The 24,681-nt window shown below is 51.7% G+C and overlaps 1 protein-coding gene across 1 annotated transcript in view; it reads left to right on the top strand.

Annotated features, from left to right (window-relative positions):
• GPSM1 (G protein signaling modulator 1) overlaps positions 1–24,681 on the top strand; it is an 85,393-nt gene that overhangs the window by 41,302 nt on the left and 19,410 nt on the right. Inside the window, exon 10 of the mRNA XM_054174352.1 lies at positions 10,411–10,481. Coding sequence (XP_054030327.1) covers positions 10,411–10,481 — 71 coding nt within the window. The remainder of the gene's footprint in view (positions 1–10,410; positions 10,482–24,681) is intronic.

Raw genomic sequence — 24,681 nt, 5'->3', positions numbered from 1 at the left:
TTGGATTTAAATCGAGTCATTTAGCACTCACTTCAGACTGCCCTTGTGTTGGCTTTATGAGGTTTTAAAATACTCCTCTCAAAGCACTAAGAAGTGTTTCATGTTCTTTCATCTTGCTCTGCACACGAGCCTCCTTCCCAGTGTCAGTGTGAAGTACTGCAAGGGTTCTTGGCTCACAGCAGAGAAATGCTCCAGGACTGGAGGATAAGATACTGTGCTAATAAACTCAGGTGCTTGTTTTGTCTTCACGCCAGAGGAGACTGCAAGTGCTGGAAAGGAGGGTGAGGAAGAGGCCAGTTCATGAAGCCTGTGGCAGAGAAGGTACAGCGTGGCTTTTGGCAAAGGCCTCCAATAAATCAAGAGCTCTCTTGTTGTGGGGAGGGCAAAGTCTTTGGAAGCTATCAGTTCCTTACACAAGCGGAGCTGGGAAGCCTGAAGTTCCCTTTGGCTGCTGTTCCAGGCTCCTGCAGCCATCCCAGCTCTGGTGTGTGCTGTCTGGCTCCTGAAAGCACTTCCCACCAATGGATTCCTTTGGTAGCCAAGGTGTAGGAAATGCCTGTGGTCATGATGATCTGGGTAGCAAGACAGTATTGCTGTTAGGAACAAGGTGCCTCTGCTTTACTCTCTCTTGCAGCACAAAGCAGCAAAGGGACTGAGCAGAGAGAGTTCTGTCTCCCAGTTACTTCTGTGAAGGTTTTTGGCTGGATGACCATGGTCTGCTTTGGCACTTCACTGAGCAAGGCAAGGCCAGACCCTCAGCATGAGTCACCTTTATCTCTTGACTGACCTCAGGAACCTTTCTCCTTCACGCAGCAGCAAGGCTGGTCCCTAGCCTGGCAGGGACAAGCACTCAGACAAGAGACCTTTGCTTAGGAAAGAGACCTGGCACCTGGTAGACCCAGAACTCATCAATTCAAAGTCCATTATGGCCATGTCCCAGTAGCTGGGAAGTGCCTGACTTCTGCAAGCTGCTGTCTGACTTACAGCTGCATCCAGGAGGAGGGGTCAAGGACACTGCCCCTCGTTTTAGAGGGTTTCACTGTCAGTGTTTGATCACTGCACGGCTCTGACGTGTGTTGCTCTTTCCCTTCTCCTCTCTGAGTCAGTGTTTAGGGGACAGCTGCTGTAATTGGGCTTGTCTAGCTGCTGGAGATGTTGCCTTTCTTAATCACTGTGTGTCACTTTCTATCTCAAATTGAGTTTCTTTTTGATCTCTGCTTGTTCAACACAAGCTGATAATGGAAGATGGGAGGTCATGAGGCTCTGCTGTATCCTGGCAGAGAAAATCCTGCTCTTAGAAGCAAGCCAAGTATTGCTGCCAAGCCCTTTGTGGCAGTTCTCAAGTTAGCCCTGAGGTTATGTGCCTCCACCCGCTTCAGTTTATCTCCCTGAAAACCCTCCTGTCCCCACAACTCTTAATCTGTTAAGCAGACCATTGCCTGAGGGACTTCATGGTTAAAGGAAGCCTCCTCTGACAGGGCTCCAAGCTTCCCACAAGCTCCAAGGCTTGTGTTTGATTGTCTGTTAGGTGTTGCATGATTGGGTGCTCTGCACACCAAAACACACATCCGTGTCCTGGGTTGCATCAGAAGAATCCTTGCCAGCTGGTCGAGGGAGGTGATTCTCCTCCTCTGCTCTGCTCTGGTGAGACCTTGCCTGCAGTGCTGTGTCCAGCTTTGGAGTCCTCAGCATAAGACAGATAAGAACTTGTTGGAGCAGGTCCACAGGAGGCCACAAAAACGGTCTGAGGGCTGAGAGGCCTCTGCTGTGAGGACAGGCTGAGAGAGTTGGGGTTTTTTCAGCCTGGAGTAAAGAAAGTTCTGGGGAGACATTAGAGCAGCCTTCTTGAAGGGAGCTACAGGAGGGCTGGAGAGGGACCTTTTACAAGGGCTGGTAGTGATAGGATGAGGGGCAACGGCTTTGAGCTGGAGGAGGGGAGATTGAGACTGGAGATTAGGAAGAAATTCTTTACAGTGAGGGTGGGGAGACACTGGGACAGGTTGCCCAGAGGGTCTGTGGATGCCCCATCCCTGGAAGTGTTCAAAACCAGATTGGATGAGGCTTTCAGCAACCTGGTCCAGGGGCTTGGAACTAGATGATCTTGGAGGTGCCTTCCAAACCGCTCAGTGAAAATGCTGTGCCCTGTGCCCTGAGTGCCCAACACCTTGTTGCAAAAAGCCTTCTTCCAGCCTTGCTTAGTTAAAACCTGGTGCTTGTTGTGCACGAGGGGGGAAACTGGAACCATGCTAATAGTTACAGCTTGTAAAGCTGTAAGATCAGCTTGTTAATCAAAGATTGCAGCTTTTCTGAGCTACATTGGGTTTGCTCCCACTGGGGGGAAGTAATTCCCTTGTGCCACCTCCATCTCCATGGAGAACTTCTGCTTCAAGCCTTACCTGTCCCACACGAACGCTCAAGCTCTCCTGGCATGTGGTGCAGAGCGTCTCCTTCTTCCCTCTCCCCATCTGTGCTAGCTGCTCGCCCTGAGTGCAGCTGAGGGGCTCCTGGGTGCCAGGTAGATGTGCAGGGCTGCTGTTATTTTCAGCCAGTTGTTCAGCTGTCAGACTGGATTCTGGAGGCTGTGAAACTTGGATGACACATACGTACAGCATCTCCTGCCAAATCAGGCAGATGAGCATCTCGATTCAGAAGTAATTTCTCTCTGTTCCTGCATGTTGTACAGGCCTTTCTTTTTTTTTAAAGGAATAGTTTTGCCATGGAGTGGTGGTGGGGGGAAATCTGCAAAATTGTTATTCTGGAGAAGGTTTTTGTAGCGTTCAGAATCAGTCTGGAAGGTTGATATTTGCTCAGCTGTGTGCTGTCTGTGTGCCAATGAATACAGCACTCAGACGAAGCAGCCTGCAGCCCAACCTTGCCAGCAGAAGAGGTTGCAGTCCTGTGCTTTTGGCTTCCAGCTCTGACACTGGAGATCAGAGGATGGAAGGCCTTGTGTGGGACCAGAGTGCTCCTGAGGAAGCCTGATGTGGCACCAGCTGAAAACAACCTCCCCACAGCTTTCCCTGCCCCTTAGCTGTGGGCTGCCTTTGTTACCTTCACGTGTACTACCCTGCCTGCTGTAAGCCATTCCTGCTCTTGGCTTTTCTCTAGACTCAAAGCCCTCAAATAGATGAGAGGGACAAGAACTTTTAAGAAGAGACTGGATGAGGCCCTTGGTGCCATGGTTTAGTTGATTAGATGGTGTTGGGTGATAGGCTGGACTCAATGATCTTGAAGGTCTTTTCCAACCTGGTCTATTCTGTTCTGTTGTTTTGCCCATCCAGCCCTACCTTCAGACACAGAAGGGGCCAGAGCTGTTTGCTAGGATTCCCCTGGTCCTTTCCTGTCTCAAGGCTTGGGGGGTAGGCAGATGGTCTTTCCCATGGATCAACACACAACAGCTTGGTGCCAGCCTTGCAGGGAGCAGTCATCATAAATACTGAAACTATTTAGTGCATTTGGAGAAAAGAATTGTTCCATCCCAGTAACAACTGGGAAAACAAATGCCAGCATTTATCATGCAAGTGCTGGCAATAATAGAGGTCAAGTGGATTTATAGTGCCAGAACCCATTATGTATTTGAAGACTAATTAAAACCTTAAATGAGATGCTTGTCCTACTAGAGGCTGCTGCTGCTTTTTTCCCTCTCCTTTCTTTTCTTGCTGCTGTGCTTGCCTTTTTCCACTTCCCCCTCCCCCTTTCCTCTTTAACAATCTTGCAGTAATAATGGAGCAGAAGCTTGACAGAGCTTTCCTGATTAGATGTCAGCAGAGCATGATTTGAGATGCTCCACGAGCATTTGAATTGTTGGACCATATCTCCACTGCCACTTCTCGGCTTGGTAGGGTTTACCCAGGCCCCTCTCCCACTCCAAACAGCTTGCTGACTGGTCTAATTTCATCTTTTTGAACAATATTTGGAGTTATCTGCCCAAATCAAGCTCCTGGGATGCTGGGGTCTATACAGATGTTGGGGATGCACTGTTCTGGGCTGGAAGAATTCACCCTAAAGATAGTGGATACAGACTGGAATCTAGGAAGTTCCACTGCAACATGAGGAAAAACTTCTTTACTGTGAGGGTGATGAAGCACTGGAGCAGGCTGCCCAGAGAGGTTGTGGAGTCTCCATCTCTGGAGTCTTGCAAAACCCACCTGGATGTTTTCCTGTGTGGCCTGCCCTAAGTGATCATGCCCTGGCAGGTGGGTTGGAATGGATGATCTCTGGAAGTCCCCTCCATGCCCCACCACTCTGTGATTCTGTGAGAAGACAAGTCAGGATCTCAGCTGGTAGAGGTACAGAGAGAAATGACCTTTCCATGAAAACACAGCCAGTGCTTATGTCAGGATTTGTTGTGTTCTTTGGGGTGCAGAGCTCCTACTCCATGGGGTGAGCGCTGCTGCTGAGCTGTGTGCTGCCTGGGCACTGCAGGCACAGCAGGGCTGATGCTGGCTGCATGACCTTTCCCTGTTGGTCTTCTGTGGAGTCCACTGTCAGGTTTAATTCTGCTCCCTCTGGTGCAGCCACCCCAGAGGGACAGAGAGTGCTCCTGGGCTGCAGACAGAACTGGTGCTGGGAGGGGGTTGCTTCGTCTCAAAAGAGGATGGAGTAGGCAGCTCTCCAAGCTGCTGGAGAGGGGGGAGAGCCTAGGAGTTATCAAAGCACATGTCAACTTGATGAGAGCTCCTGGCAGGGCTCCCTGAGTCGCTGCTACATGTGCTCTGCTCCATCTTGTCAACTCTGATGTCTCAGGAACACCAGTTGGATATTGGAGGCAGCCCTTAGAGCGAGAAGTCTGCCCACACTGTCTACCCAGCTTTGACCTACTGCAGATTTCCATGGGGTGATTTCCATCCTACCATGCACACTTCCTTGTGCTTGCTGTGCAGACATCACACTGTAGCAAGGCACTGCTAGAGAATGTTTGCTTCATGAGCATTTCCTCTCTAATTGCACTCTGAAAACCAAAGACTCTGAGGCACAGAAACAGAGTTCTTCACTCTGGAGACCATACTGATCTTACCCTTCCAGGCAGGAGCTGGTGATGGATACCAAGGGGACAGGAGAAGAATGGGGCAGAAGGTGCTGTGCCCATTGTGTGTGCCATGTCAGCTCTCTCGTTTAGTCTCTCCATCAGACATGCAGAGCCCAGTGTCATTCTGCACTGATCAGCTTAAAAAGCCCAAGGAGATGGTAGATAAAGGTTCTTGTACCTTGTCACCTGCAAGGACATGCAGAGGAGCCATCCCCATCTCTGCAGAAGTCATTGTGCCCCTGTACTCAGCACTGGTGAGGCCACACCTTGAGTCCTGTGTCCAGTTCTGGGTCCCTCAGTTTAAGAAGGACATTGAGACACTTGAACGTGTCCAGAGAAGGGCAATGAGGCTGGGGAGAGGCCTTGAGCACAGCCCTGTGAGGAGGGCTGGGGTTGCTTAGCCTGGAGAAGAGGAGGCTCAGGGGAGACCTTATTGCTCTCTACAACTAACTACCTGAAGGATGGTTGTAGCCAGGAGGGAGTTGGTCTCTTCTCTCAAGCAACCAGCACCAGAACAAGAGGACACAGTCTCAAGCTGCACCAGGGGAAGTTTAGGCTGGAGGTGAGGAGAAAGTTCTTCACAGAGAGAGTTGTTAGCCATTGGAATGTGCTACCCAGGGAGGTGGTGGAGTCCCCATCCCTGGAGGTGTTCAAGAGGGGATTGGACATGGCACTTGGTGCCATGGTTTAGTCATGAGGTCTGTGGTGACAGGTTGGACTTGATGACCTTTGAGATCTCTTCCAACCTTGTTGATTCTGTGATTCTGGGTTTGGGTGGGTAGATGAGGTGGATGTGTTGAGTTAGTGTCCCATAGACACAGAATAGGCAGCATTTGTCAGACTGAGGAATGTGAGAGCTGGGGGGCAGCAAGGATGTCTCATGTGCCTGCAGGCAAGCACACAGGCAGCAGCCTGTGCTCTGTTGCAGTGAACTTCCCCCTCCCTGAAGCCCATTGCGCTCTTCCAGGGAGGGAGCTGACTGCCTCCTGGAAGTTTTCAAGCACAAGAACGTGAAAGCCGTTAAACTCCCCTCAGGAGCCAAGCTGCAGCAGCAGAAAGTGAAAAACACTCCCCTTGGTCCTTGGGGGGGTTGAGGTCGGGGGGGAGGGGGAGGGGGGGAGGAAGAGATTTTGAAAAAAATATATTTTTAAAAAAATCAACAGCAAGCCTGAAGCTGGGCAGTGAAGAGAACAACATCTGAGGAGCTCCAGGAAAACAGGGCATGAATACAGGCAGTCAGGAGCGCTGCTCAGCTGATGTTCACAAGAAGGTTTCAGCTTGCTCTGGTGGAGACCTCAGTAAACCTTCAAGACAGAGAGAGCATTTAGAAATGCCCCTGAGGTTTCCGTTGCTCTGCAGCAGGCTTGGTAAACATGCCAATAAATACTGGGGAGAGAGAGAGAGAGAGAGGAGGAAAACCTTCCAGGGGAACAGACCCAGGTTTTCAGCTGGTCAGGCTCTGCCATCCCTGGCTGCCGCTGCTGCCAGTCGGCAGCGGGGAGGAAAGAGGCAGAGCTGAATTTTGTTGTCGCTGTCGGGTGATGCTTCAGGGGTTCCTGGGGGAGAGATCTTGGAGCAGCCTGCAAGTTATGTTTGGAGCCACCTAAGGGAATGTCCTGATTGAAGACAGAAAGTTAATGGGTCTCCTTGTGTCATGGGTGCTTGTGAGTATGGAAATGCCTCTGCTCTCCTGGCTGCTGAGTCTGCTGTGGAGTGAAAGGGAGATGCTCCCGTGGTGTGGTGGGGATTGCTGCCTGTGTTGGCCCAGTTTCCAGTAGCCCTGGCTGACAGGTAGCCTCTTAATTCTTCTAGCTGCTGGTTTGAATGGTTCTGCATGCTCTCAGTGAGTAGTGATGGTAGAACTTTGAGCTTTTGCAAGACCAGCTTTTGGACCTGTGCTGATTGTGTTTCCTTCTGGAAGAAAACGTGGTCCTGGGCAGCCTGATCTAGTTGAAGGTGTCCCTGCTTACTGCAGGGGGTTGGACAAGGTGACCTTTGAGGGTCCCTTCCAACCTGATGCAATTTGTGAGCCTGTGAAAATAACTGAGTTGGAAGGCTCTGAAGTTGAGTTAGTACCTCCTAACTTTCTCAGCTGGAGAACAAGTCTGAGGAGGAGTGGCTGAGGGAACTGGGGGGGTTTAGTCTGGAGAAAAGAAGGCTCTGGGGGAGACCTCCTCCATCTCTACAGCTCTCTGGAAGGAGGTCACAGTGAGGTGGCTGTTGGGCTCTTCTCCCTAGTAACAGAAGGAGAAGAAATTACCTCAAATTGTGCCAGTGGAGGTTTAGGCTGGATGTTAGGAGCAATTTATTCACTGAAAGAGCAGTCAGGTATTGGAATAGACTACCCAGGGAGGTGGTGGAGTCACCATCCCTGGAGATGTTCGAGCAACCTGTGACCGTGGCACTTGGGGACATGGTTTAACGGGAACGGTGGTGCCAGGCTGATGGTTGGACTCAGTGATCTTAGAGGGCTCTTCCACCCCAAACAATCCTATCATCCCTACTCAACATGGTACCAGAGGAGCAGCAGCAAAACAACTGAAGAAGACAAATTGTTCTACCTGCCCTAATTGCTGGGGTGGTCTCAGCTGACTGCAGCTATTAAATTAAGAGAGGGGAAGGCAGCTTTCCTCAGAGCAGGGATTAATGGTTTCTGGCCAGCGGTTTTAATGTTATTGTAAAAGTACAGCAGCACCTGAGGATGGAGGTGTGTAATTAAGGACTCCTTGGGCTGTTGGAAGTGCTGTGTGTTTATCTAATCAGGCACACTTGGCTTCTTTCTTGCTTTCCTGGAAGTGGCTGTTAAAAGCCGCTGTGACGCACGCTCGCTTCCAGCTGCTGGCCTCACCTCTTGGGCATCGCTTTGAAACCCAAACCTGCCATCACATTAAGTGTTTGGAGGTGCTTTTTATCCCAGACCTACCTCACTGCTCCACAAGTAATACTAGAGGTTGTTGTGAGGGAACCTGAGAGTTGTGAGCAGCTATAGCAATGTCCAGAATGTCATCGTGTGTAACTGGGAGCCACCAGGCACCACCCACCGCTGCCTTCCCCTCCCTGAGCTTCTGCCTGACCAATCTGGCAGCAGCCAAAAGCCTTTGGCTCATTTGGCAGCGTGGGAGAGGCTCGGGACCACCCTACCAGTGCTCAGCCACCTCCTCCCTGCCAGTGTCCAGGGGTTGCTGGTGGGAGTGTGGTGGAGAGATGGGAGCCGAGTGTGGGACATTTGCATCTCCCACTGAGTTGATACAAGACCTCAGCTTAAGAGCTCTGGGCCCCCCAGGTGAAAACTGACATCACTGATGTCCTGGGGGAGTGTGGGTGGTTAGGACACAGAAGCAGGGGGGTCCAGCATGGAGAGAAATAATCTCTCTGGCAGAGTGGTAGGTTGTGGCTGTCCACCAAGAGTGGTGCAGCTCTCTCCATTGTATGGTGGGAGAGGGCTCAGGCTTGGTGGCTTCAGTCTTGATGGCTGAGTGCACATCCAGCCTGTGATGTGTTCAGCTACCAAATAACCTCACTGGTGTGCAACAGCAGGAGCCTTTCCCATCCTGCTCACAGGAGATATGTTAGCAAACATGATACCAAGATAAGTTACCTCGGTGAAGATAAGCAAAGTCTGGGATAAAGCTGGAAAAAACCAGGAGCTGTGTCTGCTTTGCTGAGGGCAGCAGAGCCCCTTTCCCCTGCCTGCTCCAAAGGGACAACAGCCCTGTGTCTGAACCCTGGCCAGTGGCAGCAGCAGTCATCAACCTCCGGGATCAAATCCTGCTGTGGCTGAGCTGCTGCCAAGTGAGCATCTGGCTCTGTAGAGCAGAGGGGTTGGAGCTGGTTAGAAACGACAAGTGCTTATCATCCCAGGTTTTTCCTTGCCCTCAGTGAATTCACATCAAGGTTTGCTCTGTGCCTGTTCACCAACTTTGATGTCAGTCCCTTCTGAACTCAAAGCCTACAGGTGAAGTCACCTCAAAATGAAGCTGGTCTAAGGTGCTTTTTGGAGCAGGTAGACAGAAACATGCAGAAATATTTTGCTGATTGAGGTCTTTGTGGCTTTAGTGAAGTCCCAGCCAGGCTGAGCTTCTCTTTGCACCTCATGAAGCTCAGTGAGATTGAACTTTTCAAAGCAGTGGTGGCTGTGGAGTTGGTGGCAGTTCAGATACAGTTGTGGTCACATCCAAAGCCCTGACTGAGCTGGATGTGTGTTAGTGCAGGGATCTCTGCTACCTGGTGGCTCTTGCCATTGAATCACCCTGTCTGATACACTCAGTCTCCAGTTGGTTTATGAGTTTTGTGCCTTCTCTCTCATTAAGTTTGTCCAGGGAGCATCTCAGTGGCACCCTGGGTTCAAAGAGGGTTTGGGGGGGCTGCTGGAACACAAGCAATGGTGTCCTTAGGAGGTGGTGGAAAACAGGAATCTCTAGGTTTGGTGAGTTTGTTGTTGCAGGAACCACACAAAGCTCAGTGGTTTCCATTCTCAGGGCTCAGCATGGGGATGGGTTTCATTTCACATGCATTTATTCACCCTCCCCCAGGATTTCCCCTGAAGCTTGGAAGTTGTCATGGGACCTTGAGTCCAAAGCTTTAGTTTCTGCCCCTGTTGCTGGTGTGGGATTGTCATGTGGTGCTCAGGCAAACTGAACCTGCAGGAGAGAGCAGGGGAGGAGAGCAGGAGGGTGAAAGGGCAGAATTTTTCCCAGTAGTGCTGAAGGCATCTCGGGACCATTTGAGCTGTGTTTCACCCATTCTGTTATTGCTGGAACACTGCATTGAAGTGGATTTATGCAATCTCAAATAAATATGGAGAATGCTGCCAGATTTTGATTCCTCTGTCAGGTTCAGGGTGAGGTTTTGCTCTCCTAGAGCAAAGTTAAAAAGTATTTGCTCCTTCTCTTAGTTTTCCAGCCCCTTGTGACCGTAGAGAAAAGCTCAAAGCTGCATCCCAGATGCATTCTTTAGCTTGAAAACATGAAGTCGAAGCAATAAACCCCCAGCTGCATTCAACTGTATTTTTTGTTATGATTTTTCTCAATGCCAGTCCTGTGACTTCTGTGGTTTAGAGGGAGGTTTGTAACTCCTGAATTCCAGAGACCTAAGCTGGGATCAGGGTCACCCTGTGACCCAGACACTGCCTTGATAGCAAACTCTTAACACAGCCCAAGCTGCTGCTGACTCTGCTGTGATAGTGTTTTGAAAAAGACCCAAAACAATAGAGGACAAACCCAGGCCTGGATCTCAAGGACAGCCCAGCTGCAGCATCTCATCCTTCTGACTTTGCAGTTAACAGGAGGGGAAGGTCTGCCATGGTTTGAGTTTTGTCTGTGTGACATTAGCGCTGCCAGTGAGTGACACCCTCCTGATGCCAGAGTGGGTTCTTTTTGCAGGAGCCAGGCCAAAGAGACTCCAAAGGAACAGCATGGACAGCTTAGACCTCATGAAGTTCCCTTCTGAAAAGGTAAGCAAAGATGTCTGGCCTGGAAGATTAAGTATCAGTAGGAATCTGTAATGGCTTCTTGACTGGCTTCATTTGCAGGGAAGTGTGCAATTAGCAGATATCCTCGGGGTCGATGGGATTAACCAAAGAGGGCTTCTAGTGAGCCTGGAGGAGAGGAACAGCTGGTCTGGCTGCAAAAGGCACTTCACTCCGAGCTGAAAAAGCCACTCCTGTGCTTTTGAGGAAACGCAGCCCTGTGTTGAGAGGATAATCGTTAGTGGGTTTACTCACTCCAGTGCCTGGTGGCAGATCTTGGTGACTTGGAGTGTGGCATTCAGCAGGAGGAGGAGCAGGGAGGTCAGGGACAGGAGCTGGTGAATTGCAGGAGGCTCTGAGAATTGCCTCTGCTCTGGTTTGCTGCTGGAAATGTCAGAGCCAAGCAGATCAGCGTTTTCTGTCTCCCCAGGGCAGAGAGCTGCAGACAGCTGGGGGGCACTGAGCCTGTCCACACACAGGGAGCATTCCAGCTGCTCTGAAAAGCCAGTGCAGGATGGCTGGGTCTGCCCAGCAGCAGGCACTGGTGCTGCTGTGGGTGTCAGTCAGGGCCATTCCCAGAGGAGCAGGCCAGGCAGGCAGCTGTGCTCTGCTTTCTTGGAATGACTTTGGCACAAATAATTCACATTCAGTTGACATTCAGTCAAGGCTTTCCAGGCACAGCTCTGCTGAGCACCTCTGGGAATTTCCCCTCTTAGGGAAGACACAGAGGGAAGAAACTTGCCCAAGTTTCAGGTTGGTGCAGACAGTCAGTGGAAAGCAACCTCAGCCTTGCAAAACCATCTGGGAGCCTAAACATCCCAGTAAGCACTGGGAGGGCCAGACAAAAGCTCTTCCCTGGATTAACCTTTGGGAGTGACATGCTAACCACACTTCTGTGTTTGCATTCATTCTCCCAGCTGTTCACTGGGCATTTTGTCTCCTGCCCACTCTAACCTGTGCAGCTCCACCTCTGGGGTGCTGCTGGCAGTGCCCAGTGTCAGGGAGACATTCCATGTGTGTCCTCCTTGGAGCAGCATGGCCCAGAGCACGCTGGCAGGGAGAGTTTTGCTGATGGGTTGTTTTCTACTACTGCCATTTAATGTGGTTAATGCTGTTGGGTTCCTACTCTTGGCTGTAACAGCTGAGTCTCATTCAGCAGTTCAGGCAGGGTTCAGGGATTTCACAGGGAGCTCTGGAGTAAGCAGGAGCTCTGGGTAGTCTGTAACCATGGAGTTAGACATGAGGGGTCCTGTTCCCCCTGCCGTGGTCCTGTGGGGGGTGTGTGAGTTCAGCTCTCCTTGAGAGTGTGTTTTGGATGCAATTCCCCTTCCTCTTGCCTGCTGCAGCTCCTAGGGAGAGGTAATTACAGCCCAGGGAGAGGGTTGTTTGCTTCAAGCTTCCTATGGTGAGGGTGATAAGATTGTAGAGAATAAATCAGTGGAGCAAGCTGTGATCTCTCTAGCACCCTCTCATTATCTTTTCATCCTCTCTGCCCATCTTCTCTGCCAGAGACAGCCTTCAAAGCCAACGGGGACCTCTGTTAGCACACAGACAGGGGCTCTTGTCTGCACCAAGTTGTGTGTCTGGGCAGAGCAGAACTGCCAGGACACACTTGTGTTGGCTCTGGGCACCCCAGCAGACAGCAGGAATGCTGTTTCCCTGATGAGCCTGCTCCTTACTCCTTGTTTTGAGCATCTCTCATTGTAGCTCCCAGCCACTGGGTCTTGTTTTTCCCTCTCCCTACCAAGCTGCAAATCTCTTTATGGTGTGCTGGTTGTTAGCCTGAAGCTGCTGACATGCCATAATTGAGTCATCTGTTCTTTTTGTCATGACCTGAACAGTTTGAAGCCTCTAACCAAGGCAGTGTCTTTCTGGTTGTGAAATCCACTTTTGTGACATCTTTCCAAAAGCTGACACTGGCCTGGCTGTGATTGGTCTCATCAATAGCACCTAGGGAAATTAATCTCTTCTTACTTCTTCTGACTGTTCCTGTTCGTATTGCAAGGAAAGGAGAAGTCCTTTAGGCTACAGCACACAATTGTGCTATGAATTCAGACCTTGTCCTTGGCTTTCTGCTGCATGTGCTCTAAAATCCCAACCTTGTGGGCCCTTAGGTCACCTCCTGAGCTGTGCTCAAGCATCTTTTCACCTGCATGCAGTTGCTGCAGTGAGGACACCCTGGGGAGTCTCCTCAGTGCTTTATGTTTGATAAAAGGATGATTTGCAGCTCAGAAATGCTTCTCTGGATGGAGAAGTGTTAGAGTTATGTGCATCTCGTGGGAAGGGGTGAGAATGCAGGGGCCAGGCATGGGGCAGGCTCTGGAAAAGCCAAGTGAGGAGCTGCAGAGAGAAGGGACAATGCCTAGGGTTCAGGAGATGTGTGATCACTGTCACTCAGCTTCCCCATGTGTTACACAGGGGTGATAGTCCTGTGTTTTGTGTAGCCATGGGAGCACTGAGCACAGGCATTTCAGGGAGCAGAAGAGGAAAGCAGTGAGAGAGCAGAAGACTCCTCATAATCATCTGTTGTAGTCCCTTTACCCTGCAGTCCCCATGTGCTTGGGGCAGCTTGAGGGCTGGCCAGGGAGCTGAATGGAGCTCCAACCATTCATGTTTCTATGCTTCTATGTTGATGTGGCTTGTAGGAAGCTGTTAGGTTGGAGACACTGAGGGAGGCAGTGCTCCATCTGTGCTGGGACTCAAATCCTAGAGGTGGAAAATGCTGTGGAGCATCTGACATCCCTGGAGGTGTTTAAAAGGCACAGAGATGCAGAGCTAGTGGATGTGATCTAGCACCAGAGTTGGTAGAATTAGATAATGGTTGGACCTGATGATCTTAAAGGTCTTTTCCAACCAAAATGATTCTGTAATTCTGTGGGGTTTATAGCTGTGTTCCCTGGGGCATGGTTGGGCTCTCCCTGATCTTGGTGTGGGCTGCTCCACAGCCAGGCACTAGGAAGAAGTGGAGATAGAGCAAGTGGAAGGATTTGTGCCAAGAGTTTGGTATCCTGGGCAAGATGAGCTCGCCATGGTGATTGGAAGAGGTCTGTATGAGCGCAGTTGTCAGGAAGCACTGGCAGCAGTGCCTGCCTCTGGCCCTTTCATCCACCATACCCTGTGCTCAGAAATACACCAACCATGCCACTACCTCCATACCTGGCTTTCCTGTGAGGATGCTGCTTCTCCCTGACTGTGGAGAAGTTAACTGCTGTGTGCTGCTGGGGGGATGCTGCTTCTTCACTGACAAAATTCACACGCTGTGGAGTTAGACAAGATGTCCTCGTTCAACCCTACACATGATAAGTAGCAGCTCACACCATCCAAACTGCACGTTAACTTCCTCCTCCTGTGTGTCTCCTGTTTGGTGGAGGCTTGCCAACAGATCTCTGTGTAAACCCGAGGCAGGCAGTTTGTGCAGTGACTCTTTCCTGCTTTCCCAAGGACCAGAACGGGGACAGCCACCATGTGGGAGACCTGAAGATCTCAGGGAAGGAGTTCTTGTCGTTGCCTGCGAGGGCGAAGAAATACCAGGAGCACCAATCCAGTTCAGAGAGGAGGTCCCAGGGGTGCAGCACATCGCCACTGGACACCAGTGAGGTCCGAGTCCAGGTGTCACAGTCGGTAGGAAGATGATTTTTTGTTTGTTTGTTCCTCCAGTGCTGTTCTGGGAGTTTCTTATAGCGTGTAGGAAACTTGCATCTTGCCTCATCTCTAACCTGGTGTGGAGGTGGCAGTGGAAAACAGAGCCTGCACTTAGCTCTGCTGTCGAGTGTTTAGGCAACTGCAGGCAAATCGTTTTGCCTCTCTGAGCCTCAGCATCACCATCCCTTTAACAGAGCTGTGGTACCAAGCTCCATCGTGAACTGGCTTGTGAGAGCTTGGTGTTTACTGGTGGTAATTGGAACCTTCCTTAGAGGGGCAGGAGTCTAGACTTGAACTTTCCTGGTGCTGGGACTGTCAGGATGTGATGCCCTGAATTCCATAAGAGCACAGCAGTTTGGAGGCCTTGCTGTGTGGAGCCTGGATTGATCAGCCTCCCAGTTTCATGAGCAGTGGGCTCCTTGCCCTCAAGAAACAGAGCCCTCCTCAGGCTCTCGGTGAGCATCCAGAAACACTGGTTGCTTTTGCCAAATCTGATGAGACCTTTGGTCCTGTTTCCTCACCTCCTGATCATTGATAAGGCTCCAGAGTGGTGTCTGAATTGTTCAGTCATTAGGCAAAGATGATAGAAAATAATTGTCTGGGAGCTTCTGTTTGGAGGGAAGTCTTCAGGAGCTGGCTTCCTAAAGAGCAGAAGCTGGCAAGAGAAGCTGTCTCGGATGTCAGTGATTTATGGCTTACTGGCATGCAGCAAGTAACACTGGGTGTTGAAGAGCTCTGACTCAGTCTGTGCTTGGCTTCCCAGAAGGTGGTGGAGCTCCATGTCCTGGAAAGCTCTCCAGGTGCCTTTTTGATGTCTTTAGCCTGAACAATTGAGCTGTTTATTAGGCTGCGTTCGTGTTTGTTGTGACACGCGGCGAGCACAATGTACTGGGGAGGCTTCCTGCAGCTGTGGTGGTTTTGTTCTCGGTCCCAGAGAGACAGGGATCACACCCACAAAGGATGGCATGTTTCTGGATCATGGGAAGGGGCTTGGAGATGCTTGAACTCAGGGCTCTCAAGTGAGAAAGCCCCAAGTCCTCAGCTCATTGTTGCCAGGAGATGAGGAGCGCTGCAGCCAAGGCTAAATGATCACACGGGTGTTTGAAAGTGTGAGGCTGTAGCACAGAGTCACAGTCCTGTGCTCAGGCAGTGATTCCAGGTGGGATAAATCCAAGCCAGGCTAGATAGGCCTGGCTTTTCATAGAATCAGTCAGGGTTGGAAGGGACCACAAGGATCATCCAGTTCCAGCCCCCCTGCCATGGGCAGGGACACCTCACACTAGATCAGGCTGGCCAGAGCCTCATCCAGCCTGGGCTTAAACACCTCCAGGGATGGGGCCTCAGCCACCTCCCTGGACAACCCATTCCAGGGCTTCACCACTCTCACTTGTCATTCCAGAAAAGGGATATGAAACATTTTTCATGCTGGGTAAGAAAGGGTTTGAGCTGCAGAGCTTGTGATGAAGCCTGTCTGTAGAGTGCTGCTTGAAAGGGTTTCTAGCACCGAGTCCTTTGCTCCCGGTCTGTGGATCACAGAGGGGAACATATCCCACTGTACCTGTGTGCATGTGTGCACACACACATCGCTTTTGGACCCCAGACATTCCTCATTCTCAGTTCTCTGACCACTGGAGACAGGATCTCTACACCAGCTGGGTTATTTTCTGACTTCTGTGAGCTCATTCTTCACTCCCAACAGTGCTGATGGAAATGCTCTAACAGGAAAAGCATTTCCTACTGCTCACCGGTGCAAGCATGATCATTGAGAAGGAAAACAAAGCTCATCTGAGCCAGAAAAGAGACAGCAGCACAGGGGCATCCAAGGCAATACAAAACCAGAAAGGGAGGAGGGAAAAAAGGCACAATTCTGCCAAAAATAGCTTTGTATTTTTAGCTTGGACGTTCAGCCAGAAACCAAACCAAAGTCATGCTCCACCAAGAGCAAGGCAAAAAGCATTCCTCAGGAGCACAGCTCTGAGCACACAGCCTGTGTCTGAGAAAGGGCCCCCCTGGGACATTGGCAGCCACCAGCAGCCTCGTGACAGTACACATGGGGATTTGGTTAATGTCCATGAAGAACAAGTGAAGACATGGGCATGGATTCTCCAGTCACAGGAGGTGCTGTCAGACATGAGCTTCCTGCTCTTCCTGACTGATGGAAGCTTGTGAGCAGGTGAAAGACACACTGCTGCTCCTACCCTACAGGGGACCCAGCAGCAGGGACATGACTTTCAAGGTCAAACTTGATGAGGCCCTGAGCAACCTGATCTGTTTGGAGATGTTCCTGCTCCTGGAGACATCCCAGAGGTGTTGGCCAAGATGACCTTCAAGGGTCCTTTTCACCCCAGTGCATTCTGTGATTCTGTGACACAAAGCCCAGGGTTTGCCCTTGCAGGGGGGGTGCCTGAGTCTGAGTCCTTCACCAACTCTTCTCCCAAGGCTTCTTCCCTCTGTGCTCTCACTTTGCTCCGCGTGTGTGTGTCTTAGCTCCCTGCTTGCTCTGGATTTCTGAGCCCCCCAAATCCATGTTTAGTTCAGTTCCCAGGCACAAGTGGTGCATGTGGTAGTGAAGCAGTGGAGGGTGAGTTCAGCAGAGCAGTGTCTGGGGAAAGAAATGATCTCTTCCTCCCTGGAGACGCTGAACGCATCCTGGTTTATCCCAAGAGAGAATGGATCGATGCACTCAGCAGTGCCTGTGGCTTGAGGAGGATGGCAACTGCCTGTCTTAGGTTTAAAGAATGTCCCTTATTTGGTGTCTAATGGCCCATAGCCCATAAAAATGACAGTGACAAGTGGTTTATTAGGTTTTATTCAGGCCAGCAGCTACAGAGTTCTGTAGCATGATGGTGTCTTTGTAGGCAGATGCTCCCTGAATGGCAGAGGGCAGTTCACTTGGCAAACACCGAAGCCTCCCAGCACTGCATCCTGCCATCCTTCTCTGCCAAGGAGGCCACAGCTCTCAACTAGGTTGTGCCCTGGCCAATGCACCCAGAAAGTGAGGGTAGCTGTATTTGTATCTCCTCTTCTAAGACATTCTGAAACACCCCCAGAAATCCAGGAGGTCCCCAAAAGCTGGAGAAGCTCAGGAGACATCTGCCATTCTGCCCTGATCCCTGCAGTGCCTGGCAGTGCTGCATGCATGCTGCTTGTCCAGGCATAGCAATGAATGGTTCATCACCCCTCTTGCAGGCAGCAGAGCCTCGCCAGCAAGTGGCTTCTACCAGCTGGGCATCTTCAGACCATGCCACAGGAAATGGCCTCCAGAAAGGACACTTTTGCCAGCAGAACATTTCTGCAGCGTGTGCTGGAGGACAAGGCTGGGTCCCTGTGGGTGAATTCTGGTTTGTGTTGGTGCTCCCAGCTGCCATCAGGCCAGCCTGACTTGGTAGCACAGGTCAGACCTCAGAACATTTAAAGTCAAAGTCACCTTGCAGGTGCTTGCCAGGAGCAAAGCAGCCTCTTGCCTTGTGCTCTGTGTCCCCATCTGTCAGGGCACTACCAGGGCCACGTTGGTGTGTGGATGGGCACATTCGACAAGCTGTAGCTCCCATCCATATGGGACCTCTTCAATCAAATGTAGCAAGCTCCACCCAAGGTGGAAGAGAAGCTTTCCCTGGTCAGGCTGTTCAGACAAGAATCCCCCCAGCTTCCTCATTTTGTGAGTGCTCAGAGCAAAAAATCTCTTTAATCCATCAGTAAACAGCAAACCCTTAATTAGAGGTGAGCTCTGCTGGTTGATTTAAGGTGCTTTTATGGGATGCCACAATGCCTGCTGTGTCCCATCAGAAGCTGGGAACTCAGACTGCACACTCACTGCCATGTGTCCCATGTGCTGCCCTGCTGTGGTCATTTCACAGAGGGGAACTCAAGGCTGTGAGCAGGGATGCCCAGGGAAAAAACTTCATCCCAGGACTCCCAGGGCCCCAGCTGAGTGGTGTCATCTCTGGCTAAGTCCTGCTGTCGACACAGCTCCTGACCTCCTTCCAAAGGGGCCTCACTGCAGGTCCCCAGGACAGGGAGGTCCTGCGGGGTGAGGTGCCTGAGTCACCTCCCCTGGGTTTGCTGCTGCCCATCTCTGCCAGCGCCTGCCTCTGGTTTACCTCCCTCTTCCCCACCCCTGTGATGGGGTAATGCTGTTCCCTGCCTACCCTGGGGAGGTTACAGAGGCGTGATGATGGCTGTAAAGTTGTTTGAGCTTTGGATGGCAGGAGCTGTGGTGGTGTTATTAGCTTTGGTGATGATGATGCTAATTACTGAGCTGCTGGGAAACTCCCCATGGGAGGAGGCGGAGAGGGGAGGGGAGGCAGGGAAAAGCCAGGGGATGGAGAGCTTGGGGATGGAGAGGAGCCTGTCCCTGCTGGCAGCTCTGGCAGGACCTGGGAGAAGGGCTCAGCCTGTTGGCAAAGCCATGGGGATGCTGGGATGGATAGAAGCCATGGCCCAGGTGCTGCATAAGGTAGGAGAACGTGCCAGGGCCCACGGCAGGTCCCTCTGTGTGGCTTAGACCTTCCTGCCGCCACTGTGCAAGGTGCTGGTGTTGCACATGATGGAGGGCTCATGCCTGAGGGTCCTGGTCCTGGCAGGGCAAAGAGCTGGGCTGCTTTACCCCTCCCATGGCCCTGTGAAGGGGGGGAGTTTCCCAGTCATGGCTGCTGGTTGCTGGGAGGAGAAGGACCAACGTTGCCTGGGTCTGGGGAATGGGTGAGGACAGGGTGCTCTTCACCTCTGAGGTCAGGTCTGGAGCTCCCATGGGAATACTCAGGGCTGTGAGAGCAAGGGTGGGCTCAGTCTGGAGAAGCTGATGAGGGTGAGTTGTGTTTGGGCATATCTTCTCTCTGTTGTAGCAGAGCCCTGAGCAGAAGTATCCACGTTAGTGTTCATTCCCTGTGCCTGCAGTTGTGGGTGGTCAGAGCTGAGTGCTTCCTGGGACTCAGGCACCACACACCTCTGAGCTTCCTATCTCTCAAAAGTAACATCAAAGCAGAAGGGTTTGTACCACATGAAGCTTGGAAGACATCAAAGGCTTGCTCATAAATTAAAGCCCTCTGCTGTGGAGCAGGTCATAATGCTTCAGCTCTTGATGGACTTGGGGATGGCTGTATTTTAGAGGGTTACTGGGGGGGTGGAATTTTTCTAACCCTTCACAAATAGCAGAGGTTGTGTGTCCCTCACTCCCCTCTCTGAGATCACAACCACTGTGGGGAAAAAAGCAGAGGTTCCATGGAAGAAAGGGGCTGAATGTTCCTGTAGAAACTGCCTCAGGAGGGGCTGGAGTCCTGCCCCAGTTCTGGGCCCTGCATTTAAGTCCAGCAGTCTCTGAGGTCAAGGGGACTGTTCATGTGCCGAAGTACCAAAGCTCTTTATTGGGTCAAGGTCCAACAGCTAGAGCAAAAACTATGGGAAGAGGTAAGAGCAAACCAGGCTGAGGAACCTTGAGAAGATAAGGCTTAGGGGAGACCTTATTCCCATGTACCAGGACATAAAGGGTGGCTACCAGGAGGAGGCAGACTCCCTTTTTACAAGGAGTCCCATGGAGAAGACAAGGGGTGATGGGGACAAGTTACTGCTGGGGAGATTCCCACTGGAATCCAGAAGTAACTTTTCCTCATGAGAACAGCTGGACATTGGAATCCTCTCCCAAGGGATCCTCCTGCATGGGGCAGTTTTAAGACTCAGCTTGCCAGAGTGCTGGGCCAGCTCATTTCAACTGCACTGCTGCCTAGGAAGGTTGGACCTGGGGATCCAGCCTGGCATTCGGTGATCCCTGCTCTGGAAATGGTCCTGTTCATCTGGACTCTCCTCTTCCCAGGGGAGTCCATCAGCTTGAGGGAGAACTTCCTCCCTCTTCAGACCTGTCCTCAGCAAAGACCATTTATAGTTAAGAGAGAGGGGAGCTGTGTTTGGTGGCAGTGATGGCTTGCAGAGCTGAGCTGCTGATGCGTTTAGACACTGAAGGATTCGCAAGCGCCGCATCCAGATACTCCCTAGGACAAATGTTTGTGTGAGACCTTTTGATGATTACACTGTGAAGCAACCACAAACCCAGAGGCAGGCTGCCAGAGCTCTTCTGATGGTTTTCTCTCCCCTAATTTACTGGGGGATTGCCAGGTTGCAGGGGCCATGCACAGAGCAGATGCTCCTGGCTGACCCTGTGTGGGGAGAGCTCAGCTCCTGGTGTCACTGGGCAGGGAGCAGAGCTGGAGGGCATTGTGGCATCCATGGCAGAGCTGGGCAGGGAGGTCCTGCATGCCTTTGCTGAATCAGGTGTTGTCCAGGCAGTGCTAAGATGTCAGTCAGGTGCCCCTGTGGATTCCCTGTGGAGTGTGGAATTGCCCAGGGGGATGCTGGGGCACAGGGATTAAACACAGCCTGGGAGGCTTCCCCCAGACAGTTGAGCTGTGGCCCCAAAGCATCTTTCCTCTGGTTGTCTTCTATTGTTTGAGAGAAGATGAAACTGATGCTTCCTTGCAGCCTCTCAGGAGCTTAAACACGAGGGACTGCACCAAGCAGCCTCTGCTGCTCTGTTTGTGCACTTCCCCTCTGTTTTAAGCTGAGGTAGCCTCTCTGTCTCACTGCTGTGTAAACTCCTGCAAGGCAAGGGCAGTGCAAACTCACACCCTCCCTCATGCCACAGCCTTGATGTTTTGTTTGACTGCATGGCTGTAGTTATGCCATTATCATTGGTCAGACTTTCTGGAGTAAACATGCTCCAAGAATCTCAGAGGGGGATGGAGAGGAAGAGAGAAGGCAGAGGCAGGGAGAGGGAAGGAGCCTGCTGCTAAATTTAAGACTGTTCCTATGACACCTGGAGGCTGCTGTGCTGCTCTCAGCCCTGGAAGGGAGCAGGTAAACACTGAGCCATGGCTCATCCTGTATCTTCCTCTTTTGTGGGACCTTCAGTAGGGCTTTGGGCAGATGCAGACTAGGGAGAGAGGCTGCACTGAGAGATTTCCTAGCTGGAGGCAGGAAGTGCTGGCAAACTTTCCTGAGGGCTGGAGTCTGGCAGGTATTGGGAGGCCCTTCCAGGGGTTTGGACTGCTTGGAGAAGCAGGCAGTGACCTGGCTGCCTCCCTAGAGCCACCTGCAACCGTCTGACCTTTCTTTCCATATGTCTGTGTGAGTCTTTGTGTGAAGCTCTGGGGCCTTTCTTGTCTTCAGCTCCTGGTCTCTGGCGAAGGTGGGCTGCTTGCACAGATGCTGTGTGGGCCAGGAGAGCTTTAGAAATACTCTTCCAAGTCTTGGGGTGCAGCACAGACCACAGAGCCAAGACTCTGAGCTGTGCAGAGCAGAGCCCTGCTTCTCACTGGGACTTTGGTGTGAGCATGGGAGGCAGGGAATGTAATGGGTAGAGAGGAAAAAAGCTCTGCAAAGTGACTGCACAGAGGTGGTGGGGGGTGGCAGCAGCATTTTCTTGCACTGCCTCTGCTGCATTCATTGCCTCAGAGGTAAATTAGCAGTTTCTTCCTTAAATATTAACAGCTGCCAGGTAATGAATTCCCCCTCTCTGTTTTATAATGGCACTAAAATTGGGATTTGCCTTGGCTTTCTCTGTAATTATCCAATGAGGGTGTGTGAGTGAGAGGCAGGCAGGCAGGCAGAGCTGGGTCTTGCAGGCTGTGCTGCAGTGAGTGTCGTGCCTGAGGGACCAAATCCAGGCCTGACCCTTCCCCAGGGCAGCTCTGCTCTGTGGGGCTGGGGCTGCACTGGCAGCTCTGTGAGGCTTTGGGGTTTCTCATCCTTCATTAAGTTACTTTTTTCCCCCCTCATGCAGAGGGGTGGATTTGGGAGGTAGGCTAGATGCACACTAGGAGTAAAAGCCTGAATTACCTGCCAGGCTCCTTGGCATCCCAGGGAGGAGAAGCTGGTCCTGGGGAGGTGTGGTTGGGAAGGTGCCTAGGGAGGGCTCCAGCAAGGAGAGGTGAGGCAGGAGATCTCCTGATCCTTCAGGATGCTGGGCAGAAGGATGCACTTACCTCTCTCTGGGCACCCCACCTCCTCCCTGGGGATGGTAGCTGTATGGCTGAAAACTCTGTGACTTGAGATTTGGGCTTGTGAGAGACCAGCTGCCAAGGAGCTGTGCATGGCTTCCTGTGCTCTGCACAGCACCAGTCCAAGCCTTTTCCTTTGTGCCCTTTGCTCTGCTTATCTGGGTGGCCAGAGGAGGCTGCCTTAAAATCACCCCTGCAGAGCCCTACATGGGAGTCCCTTCAGCACTGAGGAGACTCTCAGCTGATGCTGGGAGTGGTTTTGACATTTCTGAATTTAAGCCAGAAAAGGTCCAGACTGTGGTCTCTGGGTCCCTTGTCCATATTTGACCCTTTTGGGTGCTGAAGCAGGAGAAGTGACCCCTAGGAGGTGTGCTGTGCAGCACAGGACAAGTGTTAACTGCTCTCTCCCCCTTGTCCTGCAGAAGATAAGGAGGACAAAAGCTAAGCAGGAAGGAGAGCTGGTCACCATTGAGAGGCAGCTATCTCCCACGTGCTCTGTGGGACAGGAGAGATGTTGGCAGGGCAGGTGGGATCTGTGTGTGGGTCACAGTGTGACCAGTGTCCTTTATCTGGGGCGTGATGGCTTGAGGACTGCTTGCTCAGGGCTGGTCCCAGAGCTGCCCTTGCAATGCCCTGCCCATGTTTTGCTCTAAACAGAAGCAAGGCAGAGGTATCACTGCCTCTGTGCCTTGGGTCACCCTCAGGCCTTGTCCTTAGTGAGATATTTCAGTGCTGAAGGTCCCAGAGATAAAGATGAATTCCTTATCTTCCAGTCTTTGGGGTGTTCCTGTTGCTGGTACACCCCCTTCCTGCTTCTTCCCACTGTGTGCCCCCCTTGTTTCTTCTCCTCCCAGACTGAGGTTAGGTTGTGAATCAAAGCTGTGGAGAGGAGAGGAGGTAGGAGACAGGATTTAACACAAGCCTGTGCTTGTACATCAACCACAGGAGGCAAAAAGGAAGGCACTGGCTGCCCCATGTGCAAGCCCTCAGCTGTCTGAAGTTACACCAAGGACCTCCAAGGGCTCCAAGGGCTGAGGATCAGGGGGAGCTTCTGGGAGCACATCTGAGAAGGCCATGTTCCATCCACACCTGGCTAAGTGTGGAGGCCACCTATGGAGCTGGAAAACTGAGAAACAGCCTCTGGCAGAGGAACCTCCACTGTGGGACATGGTTTGGTGGGCATGGTGGTGTTGAGCTGATGGCTGGACTAGATGATCTTAGAGGTCTTTTCCAACCTCAATGATTCCATAATGTTAGGAAGGGGGGAAAAGCTGAACTGATTGTCCAAGGCTCCCCAGCAGGGCCTTGTGTTGGAGGTTGCTACTGAAGATCTACAGACCACCTAGTCCGGTGATCCAGGCTGGAGCTGACTAACCAAGCTCCCAAAATACATTCTCCTTCCCCTGACTCATTGTAGCTGAGTTTTCAGTTATTGGCACTTTGAAGCCATAATTGAGGTCTGCTTTCCTCCTTGCACAGCCTTTCTCCCAGCAAATTGTCAGGCATTAAGTGGTATGAGGCAGTAAAAGAGATGTTAACACTCCCCATTTCCTAGAAGCTGTCACTTTAAAGAGAACAAGGCTAAAAAGAGGGATGAAACCAAGCCAGACCCAGAGCAATAAAACCCTAAATGTTTGACTTCTCTCAAAACCTGGAACTCTTCATTTGCATTGAGGCTTTCTGTTGGGCCTGGGGCACTTTGTGCCTTCACAGTTCCGGCTTCTCTCCAGTGATGAACAGCACATGCCAGAGGAGCTTGAAAAAGCCCTGCTCCAGCTTCTTTGGGGATGTAAATCAGCATAACTCTGCTTCAGCCACTGGAGCTGGGATGACACCAGATGACACAGGGGCCTCTGGTGGCTGGGGGTTTTGTTTGGGTCTCTTGCATGACTGTTTCTTGCTCGGGCAAAGCCGAGCGCAGGAGGCAGTGGCTGAGCCTGTGTGGGTGCCAGCAGTGATCTGTGTCTGTGCCAGGGGCTGAGCTCCCAGGCATGGTTGGTGGGTGGATGGATCTGATGGATCTAGCTGGTCCCTGTGCATGGATTGAAGGCAGGAAGGGGAGCATGGGCTGGCTGTGCTTGCTGGAGCTGTGCTCTCTGCTTTTCCATTGCTTGGTGGTGGGTCTACACAGCTAACATTTTCTGTGCCAGTAGCTTGTGTTTATATTTGCATGCACCCCAATAATGCAGGGTTTGGGTTTCACTGAAGGACAGACCTGTAGCAGTGTAGGAGCCTGGATAATGCCTGGATCAGTCCTGCTTTGGCAGGGGTGTTGGACTTGATGATCTTCAGAGGTCCCTTCTAACCTCTGCCATTCTGTGATACTCAGACCAGCTTTCTCCATAGCTCATCTTTGATAGCAACTGCAGGACAGGGCAATGGTGCTGGAAGCTCTCCCAGGAGACAACACAGCCTTGGGACAGGTTGGGCTTTTGTCTGTTATTGCCCAGCTTCCAGCAGGCAAATTCATAGGCTGTGAGCAGCTTGGCCCTGCTGGTCACTTGGGCTGCTTGCCCAGAGGCCACCCTGTTGCCTTTGTTGGTCACCAGCAGAGC

This window comes from Dryobates pubescens, chromosome 29 (assembly GCF_014839835.1).
Source record: "Dryobates pubescens isolate bDryPub1 chromosome 29, bDryPub1.pri, whole genome shotgun sequence".
In the NCBI taxonomy this organism is placed as follows: Eukaryota; Metazoa; Chordata; class Aves; order Piciformes; family Picidae; genus Dryobates; species Dryobates pubescens.
Note: the sequence above shows the minus strand (reverse complement) of the source record. Positions and strands in the feature narration are given on the sequence as shown.